At 46.5% G+C, this 22,499-nt stretch overlaps 1 protein-coding gene across 1 annotated transcript in view; it reads left to right on the top strand.

Moving 5' to 3' along the window:
- Positions 1-933: 933 nt before the first annotated feature.
- The window catches only part of LOC123145867 (uncharacterized), a 58,390-nt gene continuing 36,824 nt past the window's right edge, over positions 934-22,499 (top strand). Inside the window, exons 1-4 of the mRNA XM_044565379.1 lie at positions 934-1,163; positions 2,200-2,374; positions 21,149-21,404; positions 21,498-21,729. Of these exons, the coding sequence (XP_044421314.1) occupies positions 2,222-2,374; positions 21,149-21,404; positions 21,498-21,729 (641 nt within the window). The 5' untranslated portion in view covers positions 934-1,163; positions 2,200-2,221. The remainder of the gene's footprint in view (positions 1,164-2,199; positions 2,375-21,148; positions 21,405-21,497; positions 21,730-22,499) is intronic.

A 22,499-nucleotide genomic window follows, 5' to 3' on the forward strand; every position in this document is an offset into this window, starting at 1 on the left:
GGATGGCAACTGCAGTTACGCGTACGTAGCAACTAGGTAAACACACATGGCTACTGTGATTCGTTGTTAGACGGCAACTATCATTGCGCGTACGTGGCAACCAGATAAACACACATGGCAACTGCGTTTAACCAACATGGCAACTATGGTTGGACCATGCGTGGCAACTAGGTAAACACACATGGCAACTATTGTTTGACCATATGTGGCAAGTAGTTAATCACACGCGGGAACTATGGTTTGATTAAACGCGGCAACTACCATAAATTAGACATGGCAACTATAGTTAATCAAAACAGATAGAGTTGCCATGCCTTTACAACTACATTTGCCATCCCGGATAACTGCATCTGCCATCCCGGATGGCAATTAAATTGTCATTCCGCGGGTATCTAACGTAGCTACGCCAGGACGTATGGGCATTTTTGCTTGTGCCACACGCGCAGGATGAATATGTGCAGTATTTGTTAGGCGTGTGGCATGAAGTAGCTGCAGCCACACGCGTGGGCAATTTTAATGTTCGCCCACACACAGCCCGTGCGGGCTACCTCATGCTCACACCGCACCCTGTGTGTGAACGGATGACTAGTATGCCACACATGTGGGCAGGACCTTTTTATTTTTCTTAGATTCGATCGGGAGCAAGCAAAAATAAAAATTAGGTGGGATGTAAACGTCTGATCAGGAGCACGATAAATAAACGGTGAGACGTATACTAGCCACACGAGAAAAACTGAGACTATTCGCAAAAAAAACTACCTATGGACAGGGGTTAGTGTCTTAGTGAGGGGACCGCTAAAAGTCTTCGGTTAGCCATCTAAGCTTGTCGTTTATAGTTCCCTTAAAAAAAGTTTGTCGTTTAATTAATCTTCTCGCCTCTTTTTTTTTTCTGGAGAAATCTTCTTGCTTCTTGACCGTCAAAAAATAATAATATTGTCGCGTATTGCGGTATCTTAATCTCTGATCTGGCCCTGATGCTTCTCCCATCGATAAAGAGCCAAGCTACTCATTCTTGCTTCTCTCTCAAAAAAGGTTACTCACTCTTCCGTCTGGTTCCCGGTAGTTTCTTCATCTACACAAACCGTACAGCGGTGCTGCTGGTGGCCTTGGTGTTCTCTTTGTTGTCCAGGGCGGTGTCCTTTTTACTACTGCTCTGTTTCCAGGTGCGATTTACCAGCTTCTTGCATACGTTTCAGCGTTTCTTTTAATTAGCACAAATCTTCATCAGCGGCTATGAGCAAAATTCTTATGTATGATGAAATATCTAATATCAACTCACCAGGATGTTAATTCTATGTAATTAAGTACTTGATCTAGTATCAGAGAGGCGAAAAGGGAGCGGCCGGCTCGATCCCCAAATCCCGCCGGTGAGGGCGCGGATCCCTGCCTCCTCCGCTCGCTTCGGCGGCGGGAGGAGGCGGGGATCCCGTTTCCCTGCCTCCGGCGTGTAGATAGGGTAGGTGTAGTCCCCGGCGGCGTCGAGTTGGTGGTTGGTTCGCCGTCGCTTGCGTTGAATAAATCCGCCGTCTTCCCTCCCCCTCCCCCTTGCCGGCGCTGGACGTGTCGGCATGTAGGCGGCGTGCTTTTCTCGCCGTTCTGCGGATCGGCTGGTGGCTGGGATCCCTCCTTCGTTGGTGGCATCAACGGATCGGAGGGATATTTTGTTCCTCGTGGGTCTCCGGGCCGCACGAGTTCTTGCCTCCTCGGGCTGGACGGCGATGCGACGTTGCCGTCTTCGCCATGTGAGTACTCTCCTACCCCTCCTCTTCGTCGACGCGCCGGCGTCTTCCCCATCGACGGCGCGGGGGTGGGGTGCTGCTGTGCTTGTAGGGGTGGATCTCAGGTTTATGGAGTGGATTCGACAGCGATGGCTGATCTCCCGGGGTGCTGGTCCTTTGCGGCCGAAGATTGGAGACTTCCCGTTCGTCACGGTCGTCTTAAAAAGGGTGCTTGCTCCGGCGATGGAGCGGCGAGGACGACGGCGCGCCACCAACTCGTGGACTTCAGTTCTCGTTGTGTGGTCTGAGGACCTGTTTGTAATTTTATTTGCTTTCGGGGTCCTTTGTACTGCTCCAGATTTTGCAATATAAGCCTGTGATCTTTTTCGCAAAAAAAAAAGAAGTATTTGATCTAAACGCTTTTATATTTTTTATGGAGGGGGTACCTTGTATATGACGATAACTTGTTTTGTGCGTGTAGTTGCAAAAGCTCGACAGGACGAATGGCAGAGATCAGGAGCGGTAGCATGGTGAACAAGAGAGACCTCGAAAGTGATCAGCCCTGCAAGCTGTCGCACCAATTTATAAGACATATTACAAAGGATTTCGACGAAACACTGGTAATTGGAAGTGGTGCATTCGGGACAGTTTACAAGGTATGACTATGAACACAACATTTTTGCCTTAAATGCGGAAACAATAATAGTACGGAAACACTAACGCCTACACGTGTGGGCGTTCTCTAACTCGCCCACACACTTAGATCGTCGTTCATTGTCTTTTGTACGAATCTTGACATGAAAAGGTAGATTTCGTGTGCCACGTAGAACAGGGCTGGTGTGTGGCGTTGGAGAGTTTGCCTACACGCTCGCACCATTGTGTTTGCCAGCTGCGCTGTGTGGGTGAACTAGTTTCTACCCACACAGACAGCCACCTACTTCGTGCGCGTGTGGGCAAACTGCTTTTCGCCCACACGACACTCCTATGATGTGGATGGCAACTGCAGTTAGGCGAACGTGGCAACTAGGTAAACACGCATGACAACTGTGATATTTTGTTAGATGACTACTGCAGTTACGCGTACGTGGCAACCAGATAAACACACATGGCAACTGTGATTAACAATACATGACAATTATGATTGAACCACACGTGGCAACTAGGTAAACACACATGGCAACTACTGTTTGACCATATGTGGCAAGTAGTTAATCCAAATGACAACTACAGTTTGATTACACGCGGCAACTACCATAAATTAGACATGTCAACTATAATTAACCAAAACAGATAGAGTTGCCATACTTTTACAACTACACTTGCCATCCCGCATAACTACATCTGCCAACCAGATTGACAACTAAATCGTCATCCCGCGGTGTTCCTAACGTAGCCGCGTCAGGAAATGTGGGCATTTTTGCTTCGTGCCACACAAACGGGGTGAAGATGAGTAGTATTTATTGGTGTGTGGCACGAAGCAGCCGCGCCCACACGTGTGGACAATTCTAATGTTCGCCCACACACAACCCGTGTGGGCTGCCTCCTACTCACACCACACATGATGTGTGGACACATGTCGAATATACCACACGTGTGGCAGTTATCGGCGTCCTAATAGTATACGTTGTGTAGTTATTAAGTGTGGACCGTGAGACAAATTTTGGATGAGCACCAGAGAATATTAGGGAGGTTATTAGGCGAAGAAACAAACCAGAACGAAGCGGATCCGACGCCGAGAAAGACGCTGGCCGCCGCTTAATGAAGCCCAGCAACGCACTGGTCTTGCCGGAGCCTCCTCCCCACGAGACGACACCTCAAAACGCCATAAAGAACGCAGGCAAACTACAAACTACAGCTATGAAGAAGAAAGGGATGGGTCCCTCGCTCTACTCGCCGCCGGCCGAGCCGGATAGGAGAGGGGAGGGGCCAGGGGAGAGAGATCGGCGGAGGGCTGGAAGGGGAGGAAACGAGGAGAGCAGGAAGAAGATCGTACCGATGAAGACGGATGGCTTTTTTTCAACACACTACAAGACGGATGGCTGATTCGTCACTGCCTGCTATGCGTTCTATCGGGAGTTCTCAAATCGGCTGATTGTTGTGTCGTAGTTCTTTTTCTTTTAGTATATAAAAATCCCTGCTACGTCTGGTTTTGCTCTCCGGTTGATTCCCCACAAAATCTTCTCCGGAGAGCGTTTTTGTGCTTCATCTCCATCCACGGTTCTGTCCAAGCGGGTGGGTGTAGATGGAATACGTGTTTCATCTACCACGCAGCAGTCCCCGTGATGCTCCCCGCGAGTGTCCCAGGCGCACCCCAAATCAACGCCGCCGGCCACCTACTACCCCTCGCCGCCGCCGGAGGGCGCCTCCGGCAAAGCCCGCGCGGCAATGGCAGTGGCGGGGCCCTCCTCCCTCTCGCAAGGCGCGCGTGCGGCGCGGGGGCGCTAGGCGGGAGGTGCAGCGGATGACTGGAGCCTGGAGGTGGCCATGGGCACGCGGGCGGGGGCGTGCTAAGGGGTTCGGCGCGGATCTGGCGCTCCGGTAGGTGCGATGGCAGGGGGTTGGCTGCTGCTCGGGCGGCAGCCCGAGGTGGCCCGGTGGAGCCGCTTCGTTGTGAAGGAGCAGGGGCGCGCCTGAGGCTGCTGGATCTTCTGCATTCTCTAGCGGGCGTGGTGCGCGTGCGAGCTTGGTCGCGGCCAGGAACCGAGGTGGTTCATGGCCTCGGGCAGCATATCTCTTGTCCCGTCGGCGTGCTGCTCGGCATGGACAGGAGATTCGTGTTGCGTCCGGTGACTCAGCTTTCGGTCAATGGTTGGCGGTTCAACGATGGGCTTCTTCGACTATGAGCTGGCTCGGTGGTAGTGCAAGGTGGGTGCCGTTGTGAGATGATATGCAGATGAGGTGGTGTCGGGAGCTTGGGTGAAAACCATGTCTTGGTTGTGGCCGTGACCTTCTTGGAGGCATCGCTCTACTACTGTCGCACCCCCCCAGGGCGGATCACTGCAGCTCCGGGGAAACCCTTTGATCTTGTTTGATCAGACGATGGCATCGCCTTGGTGTCGTTCTCTCTCCTGGGGGCTTTGTCTTTGGAGTTGGATGTTGGCGAGCGGGACCAGTGGAAGACGGTGGTGTTGGCGTCGAGACTTCTGTGGCAACGATGATGGGGCGAGTAGTGTCGGAGATGTGGTTATGGTTGAGGTAGTCGGCTCTTCTCCGACATGTCCGCAGGATTGCCTCGGCTAGTTTGTTACTGTGAAGTTCAAGCTGCAGTGGCGGGGCCCGTTGGTATACGATGACAAGCAGCAGGTGGTTCGTTCAATGATCTTCTGCGGCGCCAGCCGTGCCTAGTTCTCCTTCGTGGTCGGAGCTGCGATGTAGGGTCGCAGGTGGTTGGGTTTGGCGCGGATCTTCATGCGTCTTCACATGGCCTCTTCAGTGTGGGTTGGGTCGATGATCGCCTACGCTGAAGTCGAAGTCGTTTGCTCAGGGTTTAGGGATAGCGATGATGCCTTTAGGGGAAGAATGATGACGATGACATCTGTGTGCTGACTCGTGAGACCCTCTCTAGAGTGGTGTGTGGGGAACCTTGTGTGCCGCTTTACGGTTGTGATTGTTTTGCCCGGTTCCAGTGGCGAAGCCAGCTCGACCGGTTGAGCCGGGGCAAAGTCCAGGACGCTCCTGCTTGCCGGTTGTTTGCCCCTGCAAAATGATGCTTGGCTCTCCATTAACTAGCAAAATGATGCTTGGCTCTCCATTAACTACTAGTGGTCAAAGGAGAATGCATGGCACAGCCCGGTTCTCCATAATCAACTGAACAATCTGGTTTTCACTCGGTTTTTTCTAAATAACCGGCAACTCCTTTTTTTAATGAATGCAGGATAACTGCCATTTTGAAAATAAAAGGAATACATGTTTCTCCTGCTACCTTTGGTATTCCTTCATCTTCTCGGTGATGTTTTTCCTTTCAATTGCTTGCACGCCGGAGACTTGGCTGCTTGCCCCTTTCAACCTGGAGGCCTGCCCAACGGTCTATGGGGACACCGTTCTCTTAGGCCTAATTTGGTTGCAATGGGGAGGTAACCCAGGGCCCTAATCTCCCACGGGGGCATTTCCATGGACGCCGGGGATCCTCTCCTCCCACCACGGAGATATCAGCACGTCAGTTTGGACGGCAGGGGAGAGGGGAGAAGATCACGTCCCCAAAAAATGCTAGAAAAGTTTCAGGTTGAGGGAGTTGGTTGGATGATGACCTGGTCTGTCGCCTTCGCCGCCGCCGCCGGTGCCGGAGGAGCTGCGCGTGGAGGCGGTTGTTGAGCGAGGCCGTGGGGGTGTCGCTTTCCAATCATCGGACGAGGAAGCACGGAGGCTGGAGGCGGACGCCATTGGCTCTCGGTCCCTCGGTTGCGAGGAGAGAGTCGCAAGCGAAGGAGACAAGGGTTTTCTCCCTGACTTGTCGACGCTGGGAGATCAGACCCGGGGACGGGTCGTGGTAAGGCCAGGGATCTTCTCCCCTCGCATCCTACCAAATGGGTCTGTTTACTTACCCGGGCCCAACTTACCCTGTGGTTTGCCCACCCGTGGAAAAGGCTGGGATCCCCTCGGGATCCTTTTGAACCAAATGGGGCCTTAGAGCATCTCCAACAGGCGCCCAATGCGCGGCGCGCTAAAATCTGGTTTGCGACGCGCGCAACGCCGGGTTTGGTGCGTCGCGCAACGCTTGCTCCTGCAGTAGCGCTAAAATGCAGCGCGCGCGAGCAGCCGACGCACATATTTGTTCTTACTTTGGGAACAAATTTCACACTTCAACACAAAACACATGACATATATTGAATCACAAACATCATTCCAACCAAGTTCGTGCCCAAAAGTTCATGCACACAAGTTCAAATTCATGCCCACAACATAATAATTAAACCAAGTTCAACATGCAAACCAAGTTTATGATGACACAAACGAAAGACACAAGAATCAAGCCTCTCCTCGTCTTCATCTTCATCTCTTCCTCCGAAGACGATTCTTCCTCCTCCTCTTCATTGTTGCACGTCGTATCATCATCACGTGAAGCTCAGAAGGTGTTGTCAAGATCTTGAATGGCATCTTCATGCGAAGGTGGCAAACCGGCGTCCGGAGGGGCACCCATGCCCCCAATGAGAGACGCAAAACTCATGCCACCCATGCCACCCATGCTTTCCAAGCCGCCCGGAGGTGCTCCAAAGCCACCCATGCCTCTCATTGTCTCCATGGTAGCTCCAAAGCCACCCATGAAACCCATGCCGCCCAAGATAGCTCCAAAGCCACCCACGGAACCCATGCCGCCAAAGCCATCGGCATCCATGCCGCCACCGCCACCAATACCGCCAAGGCCACCGCCACCCATGCGCCAATCATGGTTCTTTTTTGGATCAAGACTTCTTCACGGGCAAGGTTGACATACTTCTTTTGCGCATCATTGCACAAAGATGTGTCCAAGAAGAACAAGTGCTTCTCTCATTCCAACAACTTAGCTCGCTCCTCCATCGCCATCTTCCTCTCCTCCAATGCCACTTTCCTCTCCTCGGCCGCCAACCTCCTCTCCTCGGCCGCGGCATCTTGGTTCCTTGTCATTTTCCTCACCTTGTTGGCTTCTCTTCTTGCGTTGACAATTGCTTCTATAGCATTTTTTTATCTCATCATCTCCTTTCCTCTTCTTCTTTTCTTTGTCCTTCTTCGTGCCATCCGGTCGTTTTGGCTTCGAGTATGAAACCGAGTTTGGGGTGGGGCTTCTCTTGCCATCTTCACTTGATGCATCATCCTCATCATCATCTTCCAAATTAATTGTTTGCTTGTGTTTTTTTGCTCAAATCCAAATCATCAATATCCTCACGCTTCTTCCATTTCTCATCATCCTTCAATACTTCATAGCAATGAGGCAAGGAAAATGGCCTTCCTTTCTTGATCTTCCCCTTCTTGGTCCTCTTCTCCTCTCCTTTGAACAAGTTTTTTGCAATGTTTAACTACATGAAAACAAAACAAGTTAGCACAAGAAACACCAACAACAAGCATGATGTGAACATGAGGAATGATAAAACCACACTTACCCTATCATCATCATTGGTGCCACTTGGGTTCAACTTGTCAACCGCTTTTTGTGCGGCCAACCATTGTTGACAATCCCTATTGATGGTCGACCAAGGTGATTGTGCGGAGCGGTCAATTCCACTCATGTTGCAAAGATCAAAGTGTTCTTTCATCCGGAGCCAATAAGCATCTCTACTTTGATCACCTCCAATGGATGGATCCCTCGACACTTGCAACCAAGTATTGCATAGTAAGATGTCTTCGGCATTGGTGTTTGCCCGCTCTTCCTTTCAGTGCGTCGACAATGCCCTCACCATCCTCGTCCACCTCGAATTCATGGTCTTCAAAATGCATGTCATTGGTTTGAGACCAATGCGAATTGTTCGAGCCAACACCCATAGTTGACATGTATGCATCATCGTTCACACTACAAAGTATATAGAACAATGCAATAAGCTATCTATATGTATGCATTCAAAAAATAAAGAAGGAAAAGGAGTTCGGGATTTTTTTACCTTTGGGGCATATCGTCGAACACATGGTGCGCGTCGGTCGCCGGCTCAACAAGTGCGATCGCCAGCGCTTCGGTAGCCGCCGCGCTCGTCACACGCCCTGCAAGCTTCTTCCTCGGCGCCTTCGAGGTGCCGGAGCCGTCCGTCGTCTTCTTCTTCTTCGCGGATGTCTTGCCCTTCTTCGGCCGCGGCGCATTTGGGAACTTCGAGGTGCCGGAGTCGTCCGTCGCCTTGTTCTTCATCACGGCGGGCGCCGGCACGACGCCACCAGCCGCCGAGGTCATTCGCAGCGGCATGAAGAGGGGGCGCGCGAGGCCGATGCTCGAAGGAGCTCCTGCGAAGGTGTGGCCGACGCTCCCAGCGCTAGGGTTTGCGGCGGCGGTGGCGGCGGCGCTGGAGGGTTCGCGGCTGTAGGATGGGGTGAGGGGAGTGCCGGCGCGTGGGTCCATTGGGTCAGCTCGCCGGCGCCGGTGTGTGCGGCGTGAAGGTGGCGCGGGGGAGAGAGTGCGGCGCGAGCGCTTTTGTGTGCCGCGCGCGGAAGCCAGCTCCCCAAATACGCAGCGCACGATAGCGATTCGGACCGCGCGCCCAACTCTATATGCCGCGCGCGCGATTATTGCACGCCCGCTAGAGACACACTAGCGATTACGCGCGCGCTAAAATGGATTGCGATGCGATGCTTGTTTTGCGCGCCTGTTGGAGATGCTCTTAGTGAGGCTGGTGCCGTTGCTTGGACAACTTCTGGTGACATCAGCTCCGATCAGAGACATCATTCCGCTGCCGGATATAAGGCTGCTCTGTGTATTATGGATTCGCTGAAGCGGTTCCTGGTTCCTTAACGTCGTCGAAGCATGTACTCCTTCTGTTCCTTAATATAAGTCGTTTTAGACATTTCAAATGGACTACAACATACGGATGTATATAGACATATTTTAGAGTGTAGATTCATCTATTTTGCTTCTTATATAGTCATTTGTTGAAATCTCTAAAAAACTTATATTTAGGAACGGAGGGAGTACATCAGCATTATCCATGCCATCGGCGATATTTCTTCTCCAGTCTCGATGGCGGTAGCGGTGCTGGATCAGTAGGCAGCCTCTTAGTCTCTTTCTTCGGCTTCAACCTTGCCGAGGCCGTTGTTACATAGGACGCGAGCCGGGAGAGACTGTTAGGGACTTCGCAAATCCGGTCTCCCACCTACCCACGAAACGCGACCGGACGCGTCCGTGGACACTAATCAAGCAGACCTCATATTTAATGTTATGCATTTGAGTATCTCATATTTCATCTTTTATTAAATCTATACTCTTTTTGAAAAGAGGGGACATCCCTCGGCCTCTGCATCGAGTGATACACACAATCATTTATTTATCATATGAAAGTTCATCATCCGACCATAACAAAGTTCAACCAATAAATTGTCCCACATGACTGCCCCAAGGGCAAATTGAAAAATAAAGAATCATAGGAAAATGAGCTTCATGCATCACAAATCCTACTAGTAGGCCGCCAACCAAATTGGTTGAACAAACCCCAAAAGACCATCTTCTATTGGTTGCACCCAAAGACCGTGGGCGCCCGATCCTCCTTGCGTAGTAATGACCATGTATCATGTAAATCATGTAAAAGAAATTCATATGTACTATGCATCACGCTAGCCTACATACGTTTCATCATCGAAGATGTCCACGACATCATTGCTGGGCGCCGGGTAGATGGGCGTGTAGGAGGGCTCCGGCTCCTCATCCATATACGCGAGCATCTCGTCGACGTCCGCGGCATGCTCCTCCTCCGCCTCCTGTAGACGACGACGCTTGGCCTCCGCCGCCGATTTTGACCGGAGAAAAACAAGGATCGCCTGCTGCTCCGCCTGTAGATGCGCGTCCCCAGCGTCCCACATGACCTCCTCGTCCTCCTGCCGCTCTGCGTCCTCATGATCCTCCTCCACCTCCACCACCTCCTCCTCCTTCAAGTCCTCTGGATCCACCGTGTCTGGAGGTAGCCCCGCGGCAATCTGGGCTTCGTGCCTTGCTCGGATCTGCTCAAGGAGTTGCAGCCGGTGCTCCGACGTTAGATATGGGTAGCTCTTTACCGGCGGCGTGGGGGTATGGCTATTAGTGGTGGTGGACGACGAGTGGAAAGTGGCAGCGGCGGCGGCGGCCGGAAGGAGGGAAATGTGGATGGGTAGGGTTTTGGTGCCGGCGGCCGGCTTAAATAGCCAGGCTAGGGCACTATGCGACACGCCGAAGCGGCGCTGCGCGGTGACGAAAGAGACAGGCTTCGGACCGTCGGGTTTTGGAGTGTGCTCCTGAGGGACCCGGCCATCAGTCTGACGTGGCTCTCTTCATATATGCCTTATATTTGGGCTGGATATGAGAGGGTGCCGGTCAGTCCGGGCATTTGAATATGTTTGAAGCACCCGTCTGGGTCGGTTTTTTAACCGGTTAATGATCAGTCGTCCGCCCCAACATATAAGGATGGTTTAGGGTGCCCCTGCTCTCAGTGTGCGCTGCAAGTCATTGGTGGCAGCCGAAGCGGCATATTGTCTTCGATAAGTCTTCTCATGTCATCTATGCCCACATGGAAGCCGTTCTAGCTACATAATTCATCACACAACACACCGGAGTTCATCGACGACAACGACATTCGTAGTGTAGTTATGGTTGAGCTAGCCGTGCGAAGTATGTCGTGGTCGATGTCGAGTCGGGGTAGACGGTGTTGAGGAAGTCACCATGGAGCCGTGGGCGCAAGGAGGCGTCGAGTTGGTCATGGGCACAATGGTGTCGAAGTAGTGAAGGGAATCATCGTAGCAATTTCCAAAGGTGGAAGTGATAAGTATGGAGTGTCAAACCCACAAGGAGCTAAAGGTAAGATCAATATTCGCTCAAGCCCTATCTGCCACTGATACGACTCTACGTACACCGAACGTTTGCTTCCAACTAGAAACGAGAAATAAAACTACATTGTGGGTATGAAGAGGATAACTTTGCATGATATCGGACAGCTAAAATATAAAAGTAGATGTTGTTATCATAAAGTTGGAATATATTATTAAATATTATAAATAGCGAGTGTGCAATAATAATGGATGAGTGTGCGATATTATCCTAGGCAATTGTTAATAAGACCGGTAGTCGTCATTGCAATTTCATATGAGGAGAGGCATAAGCTAACCTACTTTCTCTTCTTGGATCATATGCACTTACGATTGAAACTCTAGCAAGCATCTGCAACTACTAAAGATCATTAAGGTAAAACCCAACCATAACATTAAAGCATCAAGTCCCCTTTGTTCTATACGCAACAACCTCCTTACTCGGGTTTATGCTTCTGTCACTCAAGCAACAGACTATAAGCGAATTATAAACTTATTGCAACATCCTACAGCGGGAATCCCTCACGCTTGCGCGACACGGAGGGCACAATAAAATAGCACCAAAATAAAACATACAACTCATACCAATCTATATCTTCAATCAACCCAAAGACAAAGGATATCTACTCAAAATATCAAAGGATGGCAACACATCATTGGATCATAATATATGGCATAAAGCACCATGTTCAAGTAGGGATTACAGCGAGGTGCGGGATAGTGAACCGCGTAAAAAAGATGAGGGTGGTGATGATAATGGTGATGTTGATGAAGACAATCACCGCGGCGATGATTACCCTCCCGATGGCACTCCGATGCCATCGAGGGAGAGAAGGAGAGGTTCCCTCTCTGGTCCTTGGCCTTCATGGTGATGATGGCCCCTTCGAGATCCTCTCCCATGGCCTCCGGTGATGATGGCCCCCTCTGGCAGGGTGCCAGAGAGGGCCTAGATTGATTTCTCGTGGCTATAGAGGCTTACGGCGGCGGAACTCCCGGTCTAGGTTTCTTTTGGGGGGTTTCTATATTTATAAGAATTTTTAACGTCGGTTTCACGTCAGGGGGGTCTCCGAGTCGTCAACGAGATAGGGGGGAGCGCCCAGGGGGTAGGGTGCACCCTCCACCCTCGTGGATGGCTCGGGACTCTTCTGGTCCATCTCCGATGCTCCGTGGGCTTATTCTGGTTCATAAAAGATCGTCAAAAATTGGCACGTCAGTTGGACTCCGTTTGGTATTTCTTTTCTGTAAAACTCAAAACAAGGAAAAAACCCGAAATTGGCACTGGCCTCTAGGTTAATAGGTTAGTCCCAAAAATCATATAAAATAGTATATAAATGCATATAAAACATCTAAGATGGATAATATAATAGCATGTATACTTCATAAATTATAGATACGTTGGAGACGTATCAGCATCCCCAAACTTAATTCCTGCTCGTCCTCGAGTAGTTAAATGATAAAAGAAATAATTTATGAAGTGTGAATGCTAGCAGGTGCACAAGTTTGATCAATGATAATTTCAATCAAATTTTCTAGCATCATTATATAACATAGCAGTAGCTCAACTCATAAAACTTCTCATGATCAAGTAACAAGCTATTCACACATTAAAGTATAGATCATAAACATTCTTGAAACTAACAAACCATACTCTTAGTCAAACAACTGCAATTCATCTTATTTTCGGGAAGGGTCTATGTAAGAGCTTTGATTCAGCAAACTCCACGTATATTTAGTCATTCACAATTGCTAATATTCATGTGATATTTAGGGTTTAAAGTTTTAATCGGACATAGAGAAAAATAGGGGCTTATAGTTTCGCCTCCCAGCCTTTTACCTCAAGGGTAATGTCAACCACAATAATTTATGAAAACCTATATCCAAGTGGGTATATATATTCGGATCGCTCCAACACAAAATGTTTGCCAAAAGAAAAAGTGTAAAAAAAGGAAAGGTGATGATCATCATGACTCTTGTATAAGGGTAGAAGATAAAAGTAAATGATAGGCACTTCGTAGAGGGAAGCAGGGGTTGTCATGCGCTTTTATGGTTGGACACACAAAATCTTAATGCAAAAGAACGTCACTTCATATTGCCGCTTGTGATAAATACCTTTATTATGCAGTCCGTCACTTTTATTTCTTCTCTATCACAAGTTTATATAAAGCTTATTTTCTTCTTCGCACTAATAGATCATACATATTTAAGAAGCAAGTTTTATTGCATGCACGATGACAACTTACTTGAAGATCTTACTCAATTCATAGGTCGGTATGGTGGACTCTCATGGCAAAACTGGTTTAAGAGATTTTGAAAGCACAAGTAGTATGTCTATTTGGTGCAAAGAATTTGGCTAGCATGAGAGGGAAAGGCAAGCTCAACATGTTGAATCCAAGACAATATAACGTTTAGGATATAGGAAAACATAATCCATTAAGTTGCCTTCCTTGTACAACATTAACCCTTTAGCATGTCATATTTTAATGAGTGCTCGCAATTACAAAAAATGTTCAAGATAGTATATTTATATGTGAAATCTCTCTTCCTTTAATATTTTTTCATGAATTGTTCAAGTGATCAATGTTGTGTTTGCTAAGTTTCAATAAGTTTACTACCTATATTTATTATGTGTGAAGTCATTACTCCTCATGTTATAAGCATATGAAACATATATAAATTTAGATTTATGATATTCAATTCATTCAACCATTTACTCATAGGATATACGTAAAACACATGATTAAATGACAAACTACTCTAAAAAAAATATAAGTGAAGAATACTGAGCAGCCAAATAATTAACTAGCCATGTGAGAATTCTTTTTCATTCAAGATTTCAGATTCAATGGTTTTATTCAAACAACAAGTAAAATTAAAAATACGCTCCATGCAAAACATATATCATGTGACGAATAAAAATATAGCTCCGAGTAAAGTATACCGATAGTTTTAAAGACGGAAGAGGGGATGTCTTCCAGGGCATCCCCGAGCTTAGGTGCTTGATTATTCCTTAAATATTACTTTGAGGTGCCTTGGACATCCCCAAGCTTAGCATCTTTCCACTCCTTATTTTCCTCATATCGATATCTCAGCCAAAGCTTGAAAACTTCAATCACACAAAACTTAACGGAACTTCGTGAGATAGGTTAGTATGATAAAGAGTAAACCATTCACTTTAGTACTGTCAAAGACAAGGTTCATAATTGTTCTCACACAATGCCTACTGTATCATATCATTTCTACAATTTATATTGATAAACATAAGCCATAGAAATTATAAAATAAGCAAACTATGCAATGAAAACAGAATCTGTCAGAAACAGAATAGTCTATATTGATCTGAACAACAACCATACTTCTGTTACTCCAAAAATTATGAAATAAATTGATGGACGTGAGGAATTTGTCTATTAATCTTCTGCAAAAATAATCAACTAAAAATCATTCTTCTGTAAAAAAATGACAGCTAATCTCGTGAGTGCAAAGTTTCTGGTTTTACAGAAAGATCACATTAACTTTCACCCAAGTCTTCCCAAAGGTCTTACTTGGCACTTTATTGAAACAAAAACTATAAAACATGATTACTACAGTAGCTTAATCATGTAAACACACAAAAACAGTAAAGGCAAATATTGGATTGTCTCCCGACAAGCGCTTTTCTTTAATGCCTTTTAGCTAGGCATGATGATTTCAATGATGCTCACATAAAAGATAAGAATTGAAACATAAAGAGAGCATCATGAAAAATATGACTAGCACATTTAAATCTAACCCACTTCCTATGCCTAGGGATTTTATGAGCACACAATTTATAAGAACAAGAATCAACTAGCATAGAAAGGTAAAACAAGTATAACTTCAAAACTTCAAGCAAATAGAGAGAAAACTTGATATTATTGCAACTCCTACAAGCATGTATTCCTCCCTCATAATAATTTTCAGTAGCATCATGAATGAGTTCAACAATATAACCATCACATAAAGCATTTTTTTCATGATCTACAAGCATAGAAATTTTACTACTCTCCATATAAGCAAAATTCTTCTCATTCAGAATAGTGGGGGCACTAATTCCTAAAGTTGACACTCTTCCAAACCCACTTTAGATGATAGTATTATTCATACTCCAAAAGATATAAGTGAAGTTCATGGAGCATTCTACAATTAATATAGACTAACCAATATCCAAGCTCAAAATATATAAGTGAAGCACATGAAGTATTCTATAAAACCATACTCAAAAGATTTAAGTGAAGCACAAAGAGTAATTTTATAAGATCATACATAAAAGATATAAGTAAAGCACATGGAGTATTCTATAAATCAATGAAGGGATATCTCATACTAGCATGGTTCTTAAAGAAAAAAACACAAAGAACACAAATCATGTGAACAAAACAAAAACCGAGGTATACTGATATTTGTTGAAGAAGAAAGATGGGATGCCAACCGGGGCATCCACAAGCTTAGATGCTTGAGTATCCTTTGTATGCTTTGAAATATTTACTTGGGGTGCCTTAGGCATACCCAAAATTGAACTCTTGCCTCTCTTTATTCTTCTCACATCGGTAACTCCTCATTCTTCGAACACTTCATCCACACAAAACTTAACAAAAACTTTGTCAGACCCGTTAGTATAATAAAGCAAATCACTATCTTTAGGTACTGTTGCAAACTTATTATAATTTAATATTAGCACTTTATCTACTGTATTCCAACTTCACCATGGTTCATACCCCCCGATACTACCATGGATATCAAAATAAGCAAACAACACGCGAAAAACAGAATCTGTCAAAAACAGGACAGTCTGTAGTAATCTAGAAGTTTAGTAAACTTCTGTAAATCCAAAAATTATGAAATAAATATGAAAATTTGAAAATTTTATACATAAGTAATGTGCAAAAAGTTTCAGACCCATTTGACCTTCCAGTAAAAAATGTAAAATCACGCACTACAACCAAATTTTTTGTTTGTTTTCTGCACATAGTAAACAAGTAATCTAATCATCCTAAAACCAAAGCTTGGCACATTATTTTTATAATACAATGGATATATACAAGAGGATAATTTTTTACAGAGAAACTTCCATGAAAAATTCTATATTGTTTCCATGAGTATGAACACAAGTGCTCAAGGTCGATCCTCACTTCTTCAATGCATAACTTTCCAATCACTTCTCTTTTTGAAAAACTTTTTAGGCATGAGAGGCAAGTAAATTTTTTGTATTTTCATTATTTTAAAAAAATTGTATGTTTCACCCACAACTAAACAGAAACAAAAAGTAAAAACAAAATCTACTTAGTGAAGAAAGCAAACAAGCACACACGAGAATATCAACCCCACACTATTGCTCCCTGGCAACGACGCCAGACAAGAGCTTGATAATCCCCAAGTACAGGGAATCATCGTAGCAATTTCCAAAGGTGGAAGTGATAAATATGGAGTGTCGAACCCACAAGGAGATAAAGGTAAGATCAATATTCACTCAAGCCCTATCTGCCACTTATACGACTCTACGCTCAAGCCCTATTCGCTCAAGAAATAAAACTACTTGTGGGTATGAAGAGGATAACTTTGCATGATATCGAAGAGCTAAAATATAAAAGTAGGTGTTGTTATCATAAAGTTAGAATATATTACTAAATATTATAAATAGCGAGTGTGGAATAATGATGGATCGGTGTGCGGAATTATCCTAGGCAATTGTTAACAAGACCGGTAGTCGTCATTGCAATTTCATATGAGGGAGAGGCATAAGCTAACATAATTTCTCTTCTTGGATCATATGCACTTATGATTGAAACTCTAGCAAGCATCCGCAACTACTAAAGATCATTAAGGTAAAATCCAACCATAGCATTAAAGCATCAAGTCCCCTTTATACCATACGCAACAACCCCCTTACTCGGGTTTATGCTTCTGTCACTCAAGCAACCCACTATAAGCGAATCATAAACGTATTGCAACACCATACAGCGGGAATCCCTCACGCTTGCGCGACACGGATGGCACAATATGACAACACCAAAATAAAACATACAACTCGTACCAATCTATATCATCAATCAACCCAAAGACAAATGATATCTACTCAAAACATCAAAGGATGGCGACACATCATTGGATCATAATATGTGGCATAAAGCGCCATGTTCAAGTAGGGATTACAGCGGGGTGCGGGAGAGTGGACCACGTAAAAGAGATGAGGGTGATGATGATGATGGTGATGTTGATGAAGACGATCACTGCGGCGATGATTCCCCTCTCGATGGCACTCCGACGCCACTGAGAGAGAGGAGAGGTTCTCCCCCTTGTGCTTCCTCCTCCATGGCCTCGTTCCCCCTCTGGTCCTTGGCCTTCATGGCGATGATGGCCCTTCCGAGATCCTCCCCCATGGCCTCCGGTGATGATGGGCCCCTCCGGCAGGGTGCCAGAGAGGGCATAAATTGATTTCTCGTGGCTACAGAGGCTTGCGGCGGCGGAACTCCCGATCTAGGTTTCTTTCTGGGGGTTTTTGTATTTATAGGAATTTTTGGCGCCGGTTTCACGTCAGGGGGGTCTCCGAGTTGTCCACGAGATAGGGGGCGCGCCTAGGGGGGTATGGCGCGCCCTCCACCCTCGTGGACGGCTCGGGACTCTTCTGGCCCATCTCCGATGCTCCGCGGGCTTCTTCTGGTCCATAAACAATCGTCAAAAATTGGCACGTCAATTGGACTCCGTTTGGTATTCCTTTTCTGTAAAACTCAAAAACAAGGAAAAAAACAGAAACTAAAACTGGGCTATAGGTTAATAGGTTAGTCCCAAAAATCATATAAAATAGCATATAAATGCATGTAGAACATCTAAGATGGATAATATAATAGCATGAATACTTCATAAATTATGGATACGTTGGAGACGTATCATGGTGCGTCAGCAAGAAGACGATGCTGACGAAGCGTCGCATCGGGTTTGCCAAACCCGGGGACAATTCATCGACGAAGGAACACATCGATGTTGCCAACACCGTACATGCGTAGACGAAGGAAGAAGAAGTTGACGAAGCGTCGCACCAGGCTTGCCAGGCCCGGGGACACATCGTGGACAAAGGCACACATCGGTGTTGCTAGCACGAGCATGCGTAAATGGGGACCTGCATGCGTTGTATGCCATGTCGAGGAGTCGGAAGGGCCAGCAGAGAAGGACTCAATGACGGTTGCGGCGCCAATCGACATGGGGTCGATGTCGCCAACGGTGGTTGGAGTAGATGAAGTGGTCGGGGAAGATGTCAACGACGTTGGCGATGAGCTGGTGCTGGACAAAGAACAAGGGGGATGGACGGGCGGCGCGGCTCGGGTGAGTAAGCGGCAACAACTCCAAAGAAGAGCGGCGGTGGCAGTGGCTGGGTTAGGAGTGCGGCGGCGATGCTCGAAGGAGGCGGGGAAGAATCCGACAACATGACGAAGACCTGCGCGGACGGTGGTGTTCCCGTGCCGAGGGAGGCGGCGCGGCGCATACCACGGGAAGTCAACGTGCAGGGACGGCGGAGTGGACTATGGGCTGCGGCGCTACGGCCCAAAAGGGCGACACAGCGGCAGCGGGCAAGTTAGGGCGACGGTGGAAAAACCTCAGGGCGGCAGCATGGACCAAGAGCCGCAGCGCTATGGCCCGAAGGGGCGATGCAGCGGTGGAGCGGGTCAGTGCAACCGCAGGGACGGCCTCGGGGCGGCGACGTGGACCGTGTGGCACGACACTATGGCCTGAAGGGGCGACACAGCGGCAATGCGTGAGTCGCTGCCGCCGCAGGGAGAACCACGGGGCGACGGCGCTGCGGCCCGATGGGGCGATGCAGCGGCAGCCCATTGCTTGATCGGTGGAGGGGCGTGCTGTACTCGGGGACATCCTTCACGGGATCTGCAGAGGCGTGTGCAACCGACTGATAAGGTCAGTCTCAGGGCGCGGATGGAGCGGATCGCGGTGGGCGGGTGATCAATCCGACCGCACACGAGGTCAGGGGCGTTACTCGGTGAGGGTGCCGATGAGCCCGAGGCAGCCGGCGAGCCGTCCAGTCGGCAGCCGACGGCAGAGATGGTGGGTGATGCAGGGATCCTGTTCGGAGCGGGGCGGCAACAGCCAGCGTAGGACGACAGCCAGGCAGACGTGAAGACAACGGCTGTGACGGGTTGTCGCGTCACGCGAAATCTCCTTGTCAAAGAAGAGGCCGGGTGGTCACGCGATGTCGGAGTAGAGATGTGGGGTCGATGATGGCGGCGGGCAACGCAACCCGATCTTAGATCAGAAAACCAAAAAGTAAACGCCGATCAAAGCGATCGATGAGAGAGAGAAAAATCTAGATCAAGAGATCGGAAAGAAGACTCTCGACAGCTGGTCAACACAACCGGTAGACGAACCCTAGATACGGGCGGCGTGGCCCCCGATGGCGGCCTTGGAGGCCGACCACCCCGTGTAGGGTGAATGCGACGAGGGGCGGCTAGAGTTTAGATCGGTTAGGCGGATACCATGTTAGAAGAGAATAGAGAGGAAGATTGATGGAATATGATGGATATATTATTGAGCCTCGAGGGCGAGTATATTTTGAATACAAGAATTAAAGGGCAAGACGCCTTTCCTAGAGATAAGATAGAAGACGAATTACAAATCCTAAACTATCAAACACATGTAACCCAAATATATCTCCAACAAACATGAAGGGATAGTTAACATGGTGCGATTGTTTTAGGAATCTGATGGAACTCCAACGTTAGGTACGAGTACATGGCAAATCGAACATTTTTGGCCGCAAGTTTAATAGTGTGAGGATGACAACTTTAGTCGGTAAGCATGGCAAATTCATACTTTTGTTTATTTTTTGACAACAAATCCTGAATTGTCATAAAAAACATTCAATTTGTTGCATGCTCATATCTGACGTGAGGTACTTATCATCTCTATTGTTTTACTTTTCAACAACGTGATGGTATTAATTACACGCGTGCAGCCTCCTAGAAAGCGAGTCTGTGGCCAATGAAACGTGGGGAAGCATTCTAAATTTCTAATGACGCTGAAAGCCTGAAAAATACACGCATGTATGAGCATGGCTTCGACATTCAGGCCAGTTGGTTCTGAGCGTTAGGTAGATATCTCTTTTTCAGAGTCTTCAACTTTTACACTGTCCCAGATATTTCTGATGGAAGTAGAACGTACGTTAATCGAGCTCTTTTTTTAAGAGAAATCGGTAAAAGCATTGTCTTTTCATTTTAGATGAAAAAAGCTTTATGTAGAGGAGCCAAGTTTTCTGGCAAAATCTATCTATAAAGGACCAACCGAAATGGTACCACGTGACCAATACCGGGCGTAGTCAGAATTATCAACCATTGGGTTCAGCTATAGTAAACAGTGGATTCAGTTCTTTGCTCTAGTATAAATCTATAAGAGACATGCCAAATTTCATTGGGTTCACTTGAACCCAATGCTAATGAGCTGTGGCTCCGCCCACCGGCCACAACTTGGAACCGGCCAAAAGGCAGGTCCCTTTGCTTGATGTCTTCGAAGGCCAGAGCCGCCACCTCCGGGTGGGTGAGGCGAGTCCTATTGAAAATGCGATGGTTGTGCTTCATCCAGATATTTTTTCAATTAGAAAGAAGCGATGAACATGTCGTACCAATCCGAGATTCCCATGGGAGGTGGGAGTGATGGCGTGGTCCCGGGTGCCTCACCTGTCCAGAATCTGAACGTGGGACCAGACGGCCACGCCAAAAAGGCTGTCCTTGCTAAGGTGAGCCGCCGTATCAGCAAAGCAAAACGCATTGCCAAAACTTACACGCGTGGGTTCCAAGTAAATCATTGAGAAGGCCCAAAATTAGGAGAAATTGCCTACCTTAGCAAGTTTAAGTTGTATCTAGATAAATCTAAGATAAGTAATTTGGAACGGAAGGAGTATACAATATCACCATTACTCACAAAAGAACAATAATAAAACCGAGTATATATTAATGAAAGATGTTGAACAGGGTGTTTGTGAAAGCGGAGAAGAGATGGCTGTGAAGAAACTACATAACATGTCATTTGATAGCAAGGAATTTCAAAAGGAGTTTGAAAACCTTAGGAGGCTCAAGCATCAAAATGTCGTTCTGCTAAAGGGTTTCTGCAACGAATCAGAGGAAGTAGTTGTTGAATATCAAATGAGGCAAGTTCTTGCTGAAAAGAGGCATACGGCACTCTGCTTCGAGTTTGTACGCAATGGTAGCCTTTCCAAGCATATTTCTGGTAATTAAGTTTATGCACTTGCATTTTTCATATTTTCCATATGCAATTCGACATGCTTCTTTTTTTTTTTGATTTTTTTTTGTTTCATCACAGCTGATGGATACTCTGGACTTAATTGGCATACACAATACAAAATAATTAAAGGCATCTGTGATGGGTTACAATATCTTCGACATGGATTGGAGTTTTCAGTATGGCACTTGGATTTAAAACCTGGTAATATATTGCTAGATGAAAATATGATTCCCAAAATTGCTGATTTTGGTTTATCAAGAATCTTAGGTGATGAGAACACAAAAAGGACAATAAATAAGAATGGTACATGGTAAGCTACCTCACCCCAAAATATTATATCCGTATTACTTTGAGATATTGCAGAAGTGAGCAAGACTTTGATTAAAATAAAATTAAACATTAAACTCATTACGTTGACATTTGTAAATATAGTACTGTACTTCTTAGCTGTACATGTAGTTGTTGCCTGAGGTAGAAAAAATACACCAAAAATATGAAGCTACCACTACAAGATATCTATTAGTCTGTATATAGGTCTTTATTTGGAGTGCCGCATTCTGTAGACCAGGCTCCAGGGAGCATCGTATTTCAGATTTCGAAAAATGTTATTTGTAAGTTTTATCTTTTTGTTTGCATGGATATATATAGGTGTTCTTCACATCTATATCTATACCAATATAAAAAGACCCAAAGGGGCAGATCCAAACCATCTCGGCCGTCAAATCATGATATCTAGCGGTTTAAATCGCTCCAATGTTAGGCACCAAACACGTTTAACGCTCTAATTACCCATCACTGCCATTGGTTATAAACACATTTTGACTCAAGGTTATCCCATAAAATCTGTTATGTAATTAATATCCTACCCTTTCCGCGACAAAAATAAATGATATCTTACCAAATAGCAACGTGCAACAAATATATCCTACCTAATATAAACATGCATTGCACGTACATTATTACCAGTGTCTATAAAGTCTCAATGAATAATAAGTTGATTTGTAGCTTACGCCAAAAAAGACAAAATCCTGGTCCAACAACAACATAAAGGCCCATTTAATATACATATATACATTTCTT

Source organism: Triticum aestivum, chromosome 1B (assembly GCF_018294505.1).
Source record: "Triticum aestivum cultivar Chinese Spring chromosome 1B, IWGSC CS RefSeq v2.1, whole genome shotgun sequence".
NCBI lineage: Eukaryota > Viridiplantae > Streptophyta > Magnoliopsida > Poales > Poaceae > Triticum > Triticum aestivum.